Source organism: Pelophylax lessonae (assembly GCF_965119305.1).
Source record: "Pelophylax lessonae genome assembly, chromosome: 6".
Lineage (NCBI taxonomy): Eukaryota > Metazoa > Chordata > Amphibia > Anura > Ranidae > Pelophylax > Pelophylax lessonae.
In genome coordinates, this window is record NC_138773.1 from 262,229,900 (window position 1) to 262,247,681 (window position 17,782).

Genomic DNA, 17,782 nt, shown 5'->3' on the forward strand with positions numbered 1-17,782 from the left:
ATTCTTGCATTGAAAAATGAAATTTTCTTTGAAAAGGGCACCCTTTGACCCACATATTTCTACCTTTCCTGCACTCCCTCCAGCTTCTTGCTGCACTGCAGATGGCACTAAACTTGGCAGTGCCAGGGACCTGAGGGAGCAGGGACATCACTCCCTTGCTCATGTGGCTTAACTATTTGACTGCTAGATTAAGGCACTGGCTCAGGTAGGCAGGTGACATGATCCACCCATACACAGAAGTGCCTGGTATTCTCTCCAGCTGCTGAGGAAGAAGTAGGAACAATGGAGCACCGGCAAGGGGAGTATAAGAAGACACATTTGGGACATTATCACTTTGCTCTGCATTGACAAGGTGACAGTATCTCTTTAATGACAAGTCAGCAATTAAGGTACCCATGTTTCTAGTTTGACAGGTTTCCTTTAGAATGTATTTCTTATTTATAATTCTGTCCCCAGTGCAGGTGAGTCAGTGCTGAATAACGGTCAATCATTTGGAGAGCTGTCATACTGGGACTTCTCTGGGGTTTTCTTACAAGATGTGGAGCTAGATTGGCAAGCCTTTCATCTGCACAGTATAGTATAATCAAAGTAGAGATGCCAGGAATTTATTTTGAATAAAATGCTCACAAATACAGGGGGGAAAGTTGCATTAAAATAATACACCGAGCAGGATTTCAGCCCAAAAACCAAGTTTTCGCACACTAACCAATTAAAGTGGAGTGAGCATGAGAAATATTTTTCATGCTCAGGGCATGCATGCAAAGCAATGTGTAAGTGTAACGCTTCTAGATATTTTCTGTATTATGCCTCACACAGATTACAGTACTCCCCCTGGCAAAGTCCTAACTTTCTTTACTTTCATAATTGCCATGGGCACAAGCTCAAAGCCAGTTGACATAGCACAGGCCCTTAACCACTTAAGCCCCGGAGGATTTGGTTGCTCAAAGACCAGGCCCTATTTTGCGATTCGGCACTGCGTGACTTTAACGGACCATTGCGCGGTCGTGCGACGCTGTACCCAAATGAAATTGACGTCCTTTTTTTCCCACAAACAGAGCTTTCTTTTGGTGGTATTTGATCACCTGTGCGATTTTTACTTTTTGCGCTATAAACAAAAAAAAAGCAACAATTTTTAAAAAATAACAATATTTTTCACATTTTTTTATATGAAATTCCCCCCAAAAAATGTAAAAATCTAAATTTTTTAACATTTTAGGCCAATTTGTTTTCTGCTACCTATGTTTGGTAAAACAAATCTCAATAAGTGTATTTTGATTGCTTTGCACAAAAGTTATTGCGTTTACTAACTAAGGGAAAGATTTTTGTAATTTTTGTTGTTTTTTTTTTAACGAGTAATGGCGGCGATCTGCGATTTTTTTTGCGGGACTGCGACATTGTGGCAGACAGATCGGACCCTTGACTGACATTTTTGACACTTTTGGGGGTACCAGTGACATTACTACAGTAATCAGTGGTATACATATGCACTGTTACTGTAAAAATGACACTGGCATGGAAGGGGTTAACTTTATTGGTGATGCAGGGGTTAAGTGTGTCCCTAGGGGCGTGCTTCTAACTGTAAAGGGGTGTGGCTAGTGATGTAACCACAGAGACATACGATTCTATATAGCAGGATCGTATGATCTCTGCAGTTAGATCAGGGAGAATGACAGGCGGCTTTGTTTACATTAGCCGCCTGCCTTTCTCCATCTGCACCGGGAGAACGCGAGTGACCGGCGGACATCGGGTCGGCCGGTCACACGCACGGACATGTCAGGGAACGAGCGGGGGCGGCGGTGCACGCTCGCCCCCTAGAGGCTCTCATGCGAGCGACGTAGTACTACGTCACTTTTCCTGTACGGGGCTGACCGCCACAGTAAATAGTCGTGTGGCGGTCGGCAAGTGGTTAAACATTCATTTTATGGTATCCCAGTGCATCTGTTATCCATATAACATAGATTTGAACTTATGTGGCTATTCCTGCACCTTCCCAGCATAATGGTCTCCTGCTATGATGCAACAGAATATGTACTTGTTATACTTTATATAATCTGTGCTGCCAATCAACATGATATCATATAACGGAGAGACACAAAATATCTGAGGGTGTCAGGTCCTGTCCCACATATTATTTGTACTCTATTAAAGGAAAGAAGACAAAACCAGACATTTGGTAGAGTTAAAACCCTTCTCACTCTAACAAAAATGTATCTATAGTAGGGTTTTAAAGTGAAACTTCACTTTTATGGACAAAAGCTGCTGTCTTCAAGTCTGTTACATACAATACAGAGAATCTTATTGCAGACCCTTAGCTGCTTCTGTTCTGCAGGTACTGAGACAGGTCAGTGCACCAAATTCCTACTATTGAAGAAACCGGGGAGGGTCTGCCTGCCATAATCTCCGACTAGACCCCTAGTTGTAATAAGAGAAATGCTCTTGGAAAAGTGAAGTACCTGAGTATGTAGAATGCCCTCAATGTTGCCATGTTTGCAAAGCAGCAACCCTTGTATTTGTTGCCACAGTTTAGACAACACAGCAACCCCAAATGGAAATTGAAGGATTATTTTTAATAACATAATGGCTTGTATTTTCTATTCTTTTCATATTTACATTTTTAGGGTGTATTTTTTCCTTAAATTGGTCGTATTTATTGATATCAACAACTCTTCACTTTAAAATAAAATCCTACTTTTCAATTAAGCCAGAGTTGTTCTTTAAGCCCTTGGGTCTCATTGTTAATACTATAAACACTAAAGAAAGTCCTTAAGTAGTTTTGAATCTGACCCAGATAAATGTCATAACTTTCCCGGATTAGCCATAATCCACTACAAATTTTTCAATTCCTCCTCTGCCAGCACAGATTTTGCACTGTGTTGTTATCCTTTTCTACCACAGCCATGAAAAATTAATAGACTGCAGTGCACTTTGTGTGCCATCTAATTAGCAGCCACACTTTGGCTGAGGTTGTCAACTGCATTGTTTATTCTCTCTTTCATGTTCTTTGGAGGGGGAATGAATCATTAAACAGATTGTCACTCTGCACGGTACCTCTGTAAAGACCCAAATGACTGGTTTTGTGTGTTTAATGGGAATTGAGCTGCTACCTACAGCAGCTCCTGTTTGTTTTTTTCCCTTTGAAACACAAGCTTTTGTGAGTCCTTTTAAGCATTTACAAACCTTTGTGGGGATAATTTAGGAATTCAGGGTGTGATTTTGTGACGTCAATGCTGGAATTATTAGTACCCCCAGACATTGAATTTCCTTGTTATAGCTGACCCATGGACACAGCATACAGTATATCCTTACAGTTTCTGGTGTTGTCGTGTTCTCAATGGCTATAGTTGTCATCTGAATGGCCAAGTATACCAGATGGATTTTGTGAACCATTGGTAATTGCGTAATATTAACATGTTTTGTGGCATTGTCTTTTCCTTAGGTATTCACTGGTATTTTCACTGCAGAGATGGTCTTCAAACTCATTGCATTAGACCCCTACTACTATTTCCAAGTGGGATGGAATATATTTGACAGTATTATTGTCAGTCTGAGCTTGATGGAACTTGGTCTATCCAATGTGGAAGGATTGTCTGTACTGAGGTCCTTTAGATTGGTGAGTATACCAATCACTATGTAAACATGGTAATGGAGTGTAATGAGAACACAAGGAAACATTTCAGTGATAAAATGGTTTGGGTGAACTCTATGAATAAAATAAAAAAAGTTTCATCAGTTTTTTCAACAATACGTGGAAATAAAAAGGACCTATAGTCATATTTCAAATGAAATCACATGAAATAATCAATTTAGTGTGATGGTTTAAAAACCCTTTTCCAATTTATATAATTTGTAACTGATAATGAACATGGGGGCTGCCTTATTTGTTCATTGCATAAGCAGGCTCTGCTTCTTTCTTATCTTATCTCACTAATAAGGTCTTTCTAATTAAAAAATATAGCTTTCTTTCTAAACCTGAAAGAAAGAACACATATCTTTTTTAGTAATGGTATTTGGCAGTGCTGCCATTGCCTTTTTGATGCATATCAAGTGCGACTTGTCACACTTGAGATAAATATAAATAAATAAATAAATAAATATATATATATATATATATATATATATATATATATATATATATATATATATATATATATATATATATATATATATATATATATATATATATATATATATATATTTATTTATACTGTATATAATTATACGCATCCCTTACTTAAAGTGTAACTACAGGCAACATTTTTATTCAGTTTTGGATATAGTGAAAAGGGATTCGAACACCTGTCAGTTTTTATTGTTGTATGTGAAAGTAAAAGTAAATCCCAAATTTTCAGTTGACTCCTGAACAGTAATAGAGGGGAAATTTTTCATTTGGGCAATTGGGACACTATTTTTGTTGACCTTGGTGACACCCTGCGATTCCCTCTCTTTGAATGGATTTCCTCTCACTTCCTGCTTTGGCTATGGGACAGAAAGTGATAGGAAATCCCCCCTATGGGACCAAGATGGAAAAATAACTGACAGGGTTTATACATTCCCTCACTCTATCCAAAATGCTTTTAGTTCAACTTTATTGACCCAGTAAGCGATTTTTTTTCCTCCTTGTAAAGTGTTCTGTGAGCTTCTGAGCCTCTCTCCTACCACCCCTCACCTCCATTTTGGAATGAGCATTGAACGTTAGTTGCGATCATGTACGCTGCTCTATGCACACTACAAATCCCATAGTCCCAGTCTATCTTAGGAGCAAACAAGTTTAGAGATGATCAAAGACGCAGGTAATGTGACAGGTGATATGTGTATAGAAGATTCAGCGCTGAATAAATAAATATGTGATAAGACCAGCAGCTAACACTCAAGGGCAATGCAACACCTTCAATAGAGTAAATAAAAAATAGTGTAGCGCAGTCTAATAAATATATTGGTAATCAATCTTTGGGTAAAAACACTTTAAACCAATAGTGATACATATAATAAAATAAATCTTAAAAGCCAATGCACAGATAAAAGAGACAGTTCATATATGAGGTGATAACAGGTTTGTCAGATGGGAAAAACTTATATAGTCCACTTGTGATCTGGTGAAATGACAACAGGTGTGACTTCGGTGCTCATAAATTCCCACCACCAAGCATTATCTGCCTCTCACCTCCAGAACTCGACCCTGCAGGGTCTAAAAGCATAAACAATCTCCACGGCACACAGCATGTGTTGTTCCGATATAAAACAGGACCAAGCCTCCAGCACTTGTCAGCACAGATAAGAGTATATACTGCAATGGGTACAGCTCACACTCGATTCCAAATCCATCCCAAGACACATAAATAAAAAGGGGGAAATCTAGTGCTCTCTGTTGCAATAATGGGACTTTATTCATTCAAAGATATTGCACTTACATTGTATCCATCAATAGCGAGCATAGCAATTGCAGAGCGTGCAGCATGCTGGATGGTGCCTGGTTCCTTCCTGATTGACAGCCGTAGGGCCGGGGGATTGGTCACTCTAAATATTGTTTTACTTTAATACCATTAACTACGGTAATATTTCAGAATATAAGTTAGCAAATACACACTAAACTTAAATTGGAGGAAATGCTTTTAGTTTATAAATGGTATGCTTTATAACATAATTTTGCAGTTAAGTGTCCTGGCCCTTTTCTCATGGATAAATTAGAGGATAAATAAATATCTAAGAGCAATTATTATTATTTACTATAGCCTGGAAACTGACCCGTCTCATTCTAGCAACATGAAATGTAGTAAAACTACAAAAACACAAACAGCAGTTGTGCAATGTGTAAGATAATGTCATAATCAATCAAATATTTCTGCTAATAAACTTTTAACAAAGAAACCACAATGCTCAGATCAACCTGCCTAATTACCAGCTTTCAGGAAAACTGTAAACACTTGGGAGAGTCTTAGTTTAGAGAGCGATGGCATTTTTGTTAAATAGTAAACTAATTCCTAGAGATCTCTACATTATATCTAGGGGTGGCCATATAAACAGTATTATACCCCATGACAGCCTGATGTTATGCTCATGAGAAGAGGATATGGAAGCACGGGCATAGCATATGTTACCATAGTGACATCCCAAGCACTTCTGACTTTCAGAAGCACTGTAATTTCACACAAAGATGTGATTGGGATGGTGCTTTACTTTCCTGTTCTCACTGAGAAAAAGGACATGAAGTAATTGACTCTGTCTGTGCCCTTTCTGATTGTTGGCTAAAATACGATACGTCATGGGTAGGTGACGCATGCTTTGGGAGAAAACCTTATTAGAAGGATTGGGTTTAAAAAAAGGGACAGTTTGGAGCTACATAAAAATATTTGCTTATCTCTGATGTTCCTATTTTTTAGCTCCGAGTCTTCAAGTTGGCAAAATCATGGCCTACTCTCAACATGCTTATCAAGATCATTGGCAATTCTGTGGGTGCTCTGGGAAACCTGACTTTGGTGTTAGCCATCATTGTGTTTATTTTTGCTGTGGTCGGCATGCAGCTCTTTGGTAAAAGCTACAAGGAATGTGTCTGTAAAATATCACCTGAGACATGTGAGCTTCCACGCTGGCACATGAATGACTTCTTCCATTCCTTCTTGATTGTCTTCCGAGTACTGTGTGGAGAGTGGATAGAGACTATGTGGGACTGTATGGAGGTGGCTGGACAATCAATGTGCCTAACAGTGTTTATGATGGTTATGGTCATTGGAAATTTAGTGGTAAGTGTCTTGTATGTAATAAAAAACAGTTCCAGCTAAGTGATATATATTCTTTGTTTAGATGTTTAAAAACTAAAACTCTTGGTTCTTTATGTGAAGTACTGTGTATCATAAAATTGGCTAAACAGAATCACAAATATATTCGGAGGTAAAACTGTTTACATATATGTATTTCAACTGCACATTAGTTGTTTTGATTAAGCTTTATTAGATTATGTAACTACATTTTTGTGGCCCATTTGTTTAAACTTGAAAATTAAGGGCATTTTCAAGGTCAGATTTTCAAAACTGTTGCAGGAAATCAGAGCTACTATAAATAAAAGAAGTGCAAATAGGTCTATAATCTATACAGGCCTTCTACATTTTTTTTCAGTAAGGCCCCTTTCACACAGGCGGACCATTCAGATCCGCCTGTCCGTTTTTTTGGCGGATCTGAACGGTCATCTATATGGGGGATCGGATGTCAGCGGAGAATTGTCCGCTGACATCCGATCCGATCCGACCCGTCAAATCTGGACGGATGGAAACCCTATTTTCCATCCGTCCAGCGGATCGGATGGGATCGGATGAGAACGGACCGACGGTCCGTTCCCATCCGATTTCCCCCATAGAGATGCATGTGGAACTGACAGCTGTGTCTCCACACACAGCGCGGAGACACAGCTGTCATCCTCCTGCTCAGCGGGGGATCGGCGGCTCGATCCCCAGCTGAGAAAAACGGAATCCGTCCGACGGACGGATAGTGTGAAAGGGGCCTTATAGAAGTGAAAACATTTCTGAGCTTAACCATTTAATGTGATTTCAAGCTAAAATTTCTGTAAAAAAAGCCAAGCATCACCAAGCACTGAAGCAGCCATGAATCTGTTTTTTAATGCACAAAAACTTGACAGTAAAAATGTCCTAAGCAGCAGGTTGGCAGAAAAAACAAATATCTGGCATAGCCTATTGATCACAGGGTTGGCATGTTTTGGTTAACTGTCACTGTTCCAAAATAAGGAAAGGGTTAGGAGTCCCTGCTGGTTTTAGAAATACATGATTGTGATGAATGCTAAAGCCTGACCATACTATAAAGTTGATGTTTAGTGCTTGATCCAGACTGAATTTATGAAACAATTTACAACAGTCATCAGAATCAAGAATGTGCTCAGCTTGGCCTAAAAGGAATATTCATCATTGCAAAGGATAACATCAAAGGATTAGCTTACCTAAAGTTATGTCTTAGTCCTAGGTAGAGCCTGGCTTTTTATGTTTCAAAAATTATACCGACAGAGAGTTCTCTTTGCCTTAATTCCCGGTCCTGTTCATCTCCAATGAAATTGATCTATTATGGCCATAGGGTCATATTAGGTTAATGATGTCACAAGCATTTCCTGTCCCTTTGTGTATGTGAAGCTGCAGGGCAGGCAATCCCCTGCTTGCAGCACATGGGCCAGATACTGACAGCTGCCTTCCAGATACGGTTGAACATGGGTTCAGACTAAACTTGGAGCTGAACCCAAGCTCATGCCTACTCTCCCCTTGGGAGTTTTGGGTGCTCCCAACCACCCTTTGCATGTTCCATCTCCTCCTGTTGCATTCTGCAGAGCAAGAACCCCTCATAATGGCCATAGCAGACATGCAGACGCAGGAGTTCTAGTGCAGACACAGAAGTTCTAGTGCAGGTTGACTTGAGCAGTTACCAAAAGCTAACCTATCTGTTTTTAGTGGACTGACGTTTCATGTTTGCGTACAATAATGCTCTAGTAGACTGATATCTTCTCTAATCTTTTAATTGCATTCTTAGGTGTTAAACCTGTTCTTAGCTTTGCTGCTGAGCTCATTTAGCTCAGACAATCTTGCTGCAACAGACGATGATAATGAAATGAATAATCTACAAATTGCCGTGGCCAGAATGCACATTGGGATTGCGTGCGTGAAAAGGAAAGTACGGGAGTTCATCCAGAACGCATTTGTGAAGAAGAAAAAAGAGCTGGAAGAAAATAAACCTCTAGAAGACATGCAGAACCAGAAAGACAGTTGTATATCCAACCACACCACAGTGGAAATAAGCAAAGATTTTGGTTACTTGAAGGATGGGAATGGCACAACAGCCACAAGTGGTATTGGAAGCAGCGTGGAAAAATACAATATGGACATTGAAAGTGACTATATGTCATTCATACATAACCCGAGCCTCACAGTAACTGTACCAATAGCAGTAGGGGAATCAGACTTTGAAAACTTGAACACAGAGGAATTTAGCAGTGAGTCTGACCTTGAAGAAAGCAAAGAGGTAAGCTATATTATTGACCTTCAAATATTTATTTTGTAGGTATGTAGTGCTCTCAGGGTTTTGAGGGGAGTGTCTTTAAGTACATAAATAATCATAATTAGATTCTGCACATTCTGCACAGGGAAGTTGGCTGTTGACATCAGATGGTTGTTGCGAATAAGAGTCTGATGGCTGAACAAGCTTTTGCCTATCCGATGAGCAGAGACTTATTAAAGCAGAACAGGGCTCTAGGAAATATAGAAGCTTTGCCCCCACCCTTGCCGCCCAGCATCTCTTCAATTGGCATTATTACAGATTGCAGTAGAAAAAGACAAGCAGGCCACTTTTCATTGTCTGCACTGCCATGGACTGCCCTAATAAATATCTACTGTAGAGATGTCCCAAACTATTTGCCGGCGAACAGTTTGCGGCGAACATCGCTTGTTCGCGTCCGACGCTGTGGGCGAACATATGCGATGTTCGGTCCGCCCCCTATACTTCATCATTGAGGCAAACTTTGACCCTGTACCTCACAGTCAGCAGACACATTCCAGCCAATCAGCATACCCTCCCTCCCACACCCTCCCACCTCCTATAAAAAAGCAAGGGCAGCATCCATCTTAGATCATTCTGAAGCAGTGTGTTAGTGAGAGCAGGGAGAGTGCTGCTGCTGCTGTTAATAGGGACAGTTGTTAGATAGTGTTCTCGGTCCACTCCTGCTGTAAGGACAGCATCCTGACAGCACCCCAAAAAGCCCTTTTTAGGGCTGGTATTTCAGTCATTTTTTTTTTATATATATATATATATCTATTGTGCAGTTGCCTGCCCGCCGTGTGTGAGAGGCCACAGACCCACCACAGACTGTACTGTGTGCACACCACACTCATATTGGGTGGCACAGTACCTTGCAGTTTAAAAATTTTTTTTTTTTCCTCTGTCATAATTGCAGTTGCCTGCCAGCTGCCAGTGAGTGTCAGGTCCACAGAGTGTACTGTGCCCACTGCAGTGCCCACCACTGATTTATACAGTGACACAGCACCTTGCAAATTAAAAAAATATATATTTTTTATAATTGCAGTTGGCTGGCCTACCACTGAGTGTCAGGTCCACAGAGTGTACTGTGCCCACTGCAGTGCCCACCACTCATATATACGGTGGCACAGCACCTTGCAAATTAAAAAAAATATAAATTATTTATAATTGCAGTTGCCTGGCCTGCCAGTGAGTGTCAGGTCCACAGAGTGTACTCTGCCCACTGCAGTGCCCACCACTCATATATACGGTGGCACAGAACCTTGCAAATTAAAAAAAAAATATATTTTTTATAATTGCATTTGCCTGGCCTGCCAGTGAGTGTCAGGTCCACAGAGTGTACTGTGCCCACTGCAGTGCCCACCACTCATATATACGGTGGCACAGCACCTTGCAAATTAAAAAAAAATATATTTTTTATAGTTGCCTGCCAGTGAGTGTCAGGTCCACAGACTGTACTGTACCCACTGCAAATGGACTGTTTGCGGTTGTTTGCGGTGCGTTAAACGGGGAGTTTGGTCTGTCAGAGTTTGGTCTGTCACTGTGAAGCGGGCGTAACCCTTACACTACCTGATTGATACAACATCATGCCTGATCGTATACAAACACTGGATGTTTTAAAGCACGTTATTCCAAACAATTTAGGAATGTTAGGTGATTTATGCCCTTTATGGATTAAAACCCGACTCTGCGTCTACTACGTAATTTTCCATGGGAGTTTTGCCATGGATCCCCCTCCGGCATGCCACAGTCCAGATGTTAGTCCCCTTGAAACAACTTTTCCATCACTATTGTGGCCAGAAAGAGTCCCTGTTGGTTTTAAAATTCGCCTGCCTATTGAAGTCTATGGCGGTTCGCCCGGTTCGCCCGTTCGCGAACATTTGCGGGGGTTCGAGTTCGCAGTTCGCGAACGGCAAATTTTAGGCTCGCGACATCTCTAATCTACTGCCTACAAGTCATCCTGACTTGTTAAATGACTAGAAGGTGCACAATTTTGGCCAATAAACTTTCCCCCAGTCCCAGGCGTCTGCCCAAATTGCCTTGTGGATGATCCAGCTCTGCTGATGGGTTTATAGACGCAACAGCTGTATAGTATACATTTAAACAAATATGACTTGTGCTTCAGGACTTGCTGCTAGGAGGATATAGACAAGCTAAAACTACTATCGATAGTTGATTGATATATTGATCGTGCAGCCAAAAAATGACTGACCTGAGAAGTTCAAAGATAAAAGAAGAATGAAAGGGTGCAACTACCTTGTTCACAAAGTAATCCATTTAATAAAAGAAGGGTAAAATACACTCACAAACATTTCAGGAGAAAGTCGCATTTTATAGCCTGCAGCATGGGTTTGCACTGAGATGACCCTCGGATTTGAGTAGTAAAGTTGCAAATTCAAGCCGAGAACCGTACCCTCAAGCAGAACTGACACAATGGCAGTGCATCTGCCATTCGATGGAGTGAGGCTGGCTTCGGGCAAAACTTCCAGGTTGTGAGGTGGTAAGGTTGCTTGGCAAAGCATTTTGGGGAACTCCTCCCTTTTCCCAAGGCTAGTACATGGGCTGATGGGACTGACTTTGTAGAAGTGACTGCTAACTGCTGCCATGTCCACAGTTAGTAATAACCTCTATAAAGGCAGTCCCACTAGCCTACAAACTACAATTGAGAAAGGGGAAATAAAATCCCCAAAACACGTTGCCGCAGCAGCCTTACCACCTCACCAGTCAGAAGTGTTCCCAAGAGCCAGGAGGATTCCACTGCATCTCTCCATCATTCAGTGGGTCCTCTACTATACTGTCATCAGTGATCCAGGATGCAGTTCCTGGCTTGCATTTGCAGCCCCACCGCTGACCACTGAGAGCTACCTGATGCCCTATGCTGCATTCCAAAATGTTTTGCTGTGAGTGCATCTTAATCCTTTTTTAAATAATTGATTATTTTGTTTTCAATGCACAAGTTTGGTGTGCTTGTTCTTTCCAGTTTTATCTTTGTATTGTATACATTTGTATTTCTTAGTGCTCTTTAGAGGTCCCAGTGTAAGCATTATAACAAAAATGGAAAGGCAAGGGCCACATCACAGCTAAGAGGTCCAGATACAACTTTATTCCAATAAAATTGAGAACGACAATACAAGGCTAGCCAATGCATTTCAGGGGTCCAAGACTGCCCCCTTCATTAGGAATTGATTGACATCAATGTTAATAGACTAGAAGTGATCTGGAACTGTAATGTTATTTTTTCCAGTGTGATTGCAAGCACATGTCTTGTCAGCAGCTGGTTTGGCCAGTGTCAGCAATAGCTAGTAGTTATCAGTGGGGAAAATCTGGTGGTTTGACAGCAGATTGGGGCAGTAGGGGAGCACGAGACAGTGCAGGATGCTTGCTGTGTCTGCTGAACATTTTATGTTGACTACTGTTGGCACAGTATAGGTTTGCTTTAAATTGTTAAAATATCGATTTTAATTCTGTGATAAACTTTGGTACCGTAATTCCAGAACTGCTACCAAATTGCAGCAATGCACTGTAACCTAGTATACTATTGGGGCAACAATTTTAGAGAGTTCTAAACATGTTTTAAAGTGTCTTCTTTGAATCCTAACTGGCTTTTCCTGCTATATCTACAAACCTAGCTTTCTAACCTTATATGCAATGAATTAAAAAAAAAAAAAAAAACTGTGTAAATGTTTTATTGCCGATAAAGTCCATCACTGAGATGGAAAAAAATAGGAAAAATGTCTTAAGAAGGCAGTAATGATTGTAAATCAGTGCAAAGTGGATTTTCTTGTTTTTACAGCTAATGCTGATAGTAAATGTTTCTGAATTTACCAATGATTGTATAGGCAATGCTAGAATGTTTAACTGTCTATTGCTTTATATCGATGCTTAGAACTGCAAAAGATTTTGGTATCTCTAGTTACTGTTTCTTGCATTTCTGTATTTTTTTGCTTGTTATAGAGTTCTGGTTTGGAAGATCAGTGGAACTGCTAGATAATTTCTAGAGTATTTCCAGTCTTTGTATTTAGTGATGGGCTTGTTGTGTATAAGGGCTTGGTCAAACTAGTGTTTTTTAAAGAAAATCTGCCACACTCCTGGGCAAACTGAGAATATGATGAAAAAATTACATGTGACCTTGTGTGAAAACTTCATGTCAAAAAGATCAGTATATACATAGACAAAGTGTAGCCAAAATTTTATGCTAATCCATTTTTACGGTAGAAGTTCAGAACTATATATCTGAGGTCACCCATCACAAAAGCAATAAGGGAATTTGGGAGGCAGGACAAGCCAGGTTCAAGATCAAATTTTACAGGAAAAATGAGGATGTATACATTTAGCAGCCTATATCTCTGCATATACTGACTGAATTAACATGCAGTATACATTGAAAGTGGATTTTGCTAGGACGAACCTACTTAAAGTGAAACTAAACCCTGCTATCATTTACAGCCAAGGAAGTTGCCATCTTAGCCTCTATTTGATCTGCAGTTGCCATGGTGCTGCACATGTGATCAGCAATGACACCAGCCATTTGGTGGCTTGACAGTTCAGTTTTAAAAGATAAATTCACCTTTCATAACATGTTACATTTAACACCCATAATCAGGTTGTAACATGTTATGAAAGGACAGACCCCTGTCCACCCAAACCCCCGCTCCCCCCTGTGACAGCTAGTACATTACTCATTCACATTTCTCTGTAAAAGGAAAACTACAAGTCCTGACAGCCTTAGCGGCTGTCGGCTTGTAGTTCTCAATAAACTACCATGGCACTGTGAGCACTGTGGTAGCTCATTGATTATACAAGGTATGAGCAAGCAGATACACTGACAGGTCTGCAGGAGACCTGCATAGCATCATAGCATGCTGATCGCTGGTGCAATGCTTTCCAGGCTCCTGCAAGAAAAAATATTAAATGCACAGTTTTTAAATTGCAAAAAAATGTGCATTTATTATTTCTTTGCCAAAAGGTGAACTTATCCTTTAAAGTGTTTGTAAAGGCTCATGCTTTAAAAAAAAAAAAAAAAAAACTTGTTATACTTAACCACGCTGTGCAAAAATTTTGCACAGAGCAGCCCTGATCCTCCTCTTCTTGGGTCTCCCGTTGGTGCTCTGAGCCCTTCCCCCCAGCCAAGTGCCCCCATAGCAATGTAAACAAAAAAATCGGATAGGCTGCACACCCACAGAGATACATCAGTTCAATCAATGTATTAAAGCATCATAGAAACACTGAATGGGTACAGGCAGAGGAAGAGGAACGAGGTTGATGCCTTTCACACAATTTCCATGCTTGCTATGGGGGAACTCGAGTGTGCTCGCTCCTGAGCCCCACTTACTGTGTCCTTAAGTCCCAGATGTGCACAAGAGCAGTGGCTTTCCTTGGCCTCTCCCTCCTTGCTGGCTGTGATTGAAAGCAGCGGGAGCCAATGGCTCCTGCTACTGCATCTCAGTCAATGAGGAGCGAGAGGCCCAGGAAAGCCACTGATCTTGTGCACATCGCTAGATGGAGAGGCTTAGGTAAGTATTAGGGAGGGCTGAGGGGGAGCTATATAAGGAAGGTTATGTACCTTCATAGAATATAAAAAACCTTCAGCCTTTAGAACCACTTTAAAGTAATAGTAAACGCAGAACATTTAATTCACATTAGCCCTTCTAATGAATTTTAATGATGGTAGTGAATTTTTTTTATAAAAATAAAACTGCTAAGTACCTTTTTTAATTAGCGGTATAAAGCAGTCAAGCAGTTTATTCTTCTCTCTTGTCCCAGTGCAGAGAAACAACTGGGAGGAAATCCTCTGTGATGTATGTTGTAGTATATCAACAGAGCTGCTTTTTGGGGCCATCCCACCAATGATGTCTGCACCAGATCTCATTTATGTTACTCATGAGGTTTAGCGTTGTGCATCTATAAAACGAGGATATATGCAACCAGTCATAATTACGAGGTTTGTTTACCAATGCCAGAAGCCTGGCCAACAAAATGGGAGAGCTGGAGCTACTGATGTTTGAGGAGGACTTAGATTTTGTGGGCATAACAGAGACTTGGTTTGACAGCTCTCATGATTGGATGGCGACCATTCAGGGGTATTCCCTTTATCGCAGGGATAAAGAAGGTAAAAAAGGGGGAGCAGTATGTCTGTATATTAAGAACAGTGTACAGGTAAATATGAGGGATGATATTATTATCCCTATGGGGAGAACTTAAAAGGGAAGGCACTACAGGGAAGGTAATGTTGGGTGTATGCTATAGGCCCCTCAACCAGAGGGAGGAGGGGGAGGCGGAGGCGGACCAAATATAGACTGGGCAGAAGGAACCGCGCATTCAGCCAAGGCTCTGCAGTTCCTAAATGTTTTGCATACATATATACATTTAAATAAAAAGTACAGTAAAACTGCAGGAAAGGGCACTGGGGGGCAAACTAATGTGATTATTTTTTATTTTGAATGGTATCAGTGTGTTTGGTGTGTTTTTACATTTGAATTTGCCGCCGGTTCCACCCCCCTGCGAACGTCACGTCGCAGGAGACGGAAGCCAGGGGGAGGAGACGATCGGGAGGAAGAACCACCGCTAGACACCGCCAGACACATCGCTGGATCCCGGTGACAAGGTAAGAAACCTCTTTTTCAAGGTTCCAGGGATGCTTCTGGCGGTACCCCGAGTGTGGTTCGGGGGTTACCGCTTTTGGCTCTGAAATTTAACCCCGAGCCATGCTCGGGAATACCGCTAAGAAGGTTAAGGGCATATGATTCATGTAAAATGAACTTCCCGGAATCCATCTGCCCTGAGCTCAGGCAAAACCCCTCCTACCCTCCTGATGACTCTTGGGGTGTATGGCATAATTTGCCTAGGCCTGGACACTAGGAAGTAAATGAAGAAATGTAAAAAAAAAATGTAAATAAATCCAATCATCTCCAATCAGTCCATAACCTCTTTGCTACTATATTATCTAAGCCATTTCTCACCCTGGGTCTCAAATGGTGGATGAATAAGAGATTTCAGCACGTATCAGACTTCTGTGTGGGGGTTAAGTCTCTTTTGCTCTAATTATAACGGGAGGGACACCAACTCAGCGACACAGAGGTCTACCGTTATACACAATTACTTTATTTCTTACAGTCGATAAAGTGACTGAGGGATGTTACTAGCCAGACTGCTTTTGAAAATGTATGTATGTAGGACATGTCACAAACATGGTGGGATTAGGGGCTAAACTTTTCTCTACTCATTAATGCTCATGACTCTTAAAAAGAATCCACTGGGCCACCCAATTTTAAAAGCCCCACGATGCATGAGGAAACTGACCTGTTTGTTCTTTTTGGAGGCCAGCATTATGATAGCTAAGTCATGGAAATCCCCCCTGTTAACGCTTGACCTAAATAATGATCAATGAGAAGCTCTCAACCATCCTCAATGATAACATTCTACAGTTCGAAAACATTTGGGAGCCTTGTATTAACTACCTGGTAGGGCATTTGTAGAGTCTGAAGATGCTTCTGGATTCGAAGTTTGGAGTATTATCATCTCACCAAACACCTTACTTACTCTTTACTTTTCCATTTTTCTTTTCTTTTTTGTTCTTCCTAGACTACACCCCCAGACTGATTATTCGTAGCCTGGGAATTCTTCTATTAAAGAGGGGGGGGGGGGGGTAGTTTTAAAGGCCTACTCTCAGGCCATTTTTATATGTTATCATTGGTTAATCTGGATGGCTAATCATTCTCTCTATTAAAACTTTGTATTTGTTTGATATGCATTACCTGAAATTTACCAATAAGAGCTATTGTTATAGAAAAAAAAGTTTAAAACAAGTACATATGATATGCTATTCTGTTCATTTAATAATAAAAGCAGTATAGGGATTAAAACTTATCAATGCTGATTGAGAGAGTGAAGGTCTGTTTTAACGTAAGTTTATTTTTTGGCTAAATGCAGAGCTTTAGTTGAATGTTATGCTGCTTTTAGATCTGCAGTGCAATGGGCTAATATCTGGTTTTTGGGTAAAAGGTTTGCTTTAAGCATTTTTACTTCATAAGCTTCATTTGAATTGCCCACATTTGTGACAGGTTTACTACATTGGACTGATGATTATTTTTTATTTTTTTCATATCAATGACACATTGGAATTGCTAGTATACTGTCCTATGACAGCATAAGTGAATGTGCATGTTTTTGCAATGTTTGACAGCCATTATCTCTACCTGTATTAATGAATGGACCAAGCTTCAGCTTTTAATGATATAACTATGTGATGTTTTGGTGATTAAAGATAAGAAGTGCTGTTTGTTTAAATATTACTGAAAGATTACAGATAGACTAATCACTTTTTTGAACAGATTTCTGAATTAGAGTAATTCCTAAGAATATTAGGAGGTCCTCAAAATCATTGTAGCTGCTAAATATTGTCAAAGATATTATGACATGATACATTGGGCTGATTTAGAAAAACGTGGCAGAATAAAACCTGCCAGCCAATTAGAATCCTCCTGTTATTCTGCACAAATGAGGGTTATAGGGTGACTCCTACCCATTAGCAGCAAAGATGCTTCAGCATCTAATAATCTGCCTATTGCTCCATCCAGTAATGGTCATTCACTGTTCTCTTCCGCTCAGGCTATCTATATGATTAAGACATGGAAGGGGTCGCTTCCTAGATTCCAATAACATGCATTTATTTATTGTAATGTGTGCCCTTTACACAATTTCCTGGAAAAACTACATCTACACTACAGCCTTGATCAATACTCTAGAGCTAAAGAGGCTAAAT

The 17,782-nt window shown here is 40.4% G+C and overlaps 1 protein-coding gene across 1 annotated transcript in view; it reads left to right on the forward strand.

Annotated features, from left to right (window-relative positions):
* LOC309558200 (sodium channel protein type 2 subunit alpha-like) overlaps window positions 1-17,782 on the forward strand; it is a 218,850-nt gene that overhangs the window by 142,500 nt on the left and 58,568 nt on the right. The window contains 3 exon segments of the mRNA XM_082261220.1: window positions 3,437-3,610; window positions 6,378-6,737; window positions 8,521-9,009. Coding sequence (XP_082117346.1) covers window positions 3,437-3,610; window positions 6,378-6,737; window positions 8,521-9,009 — 1,023 coding nt within the window.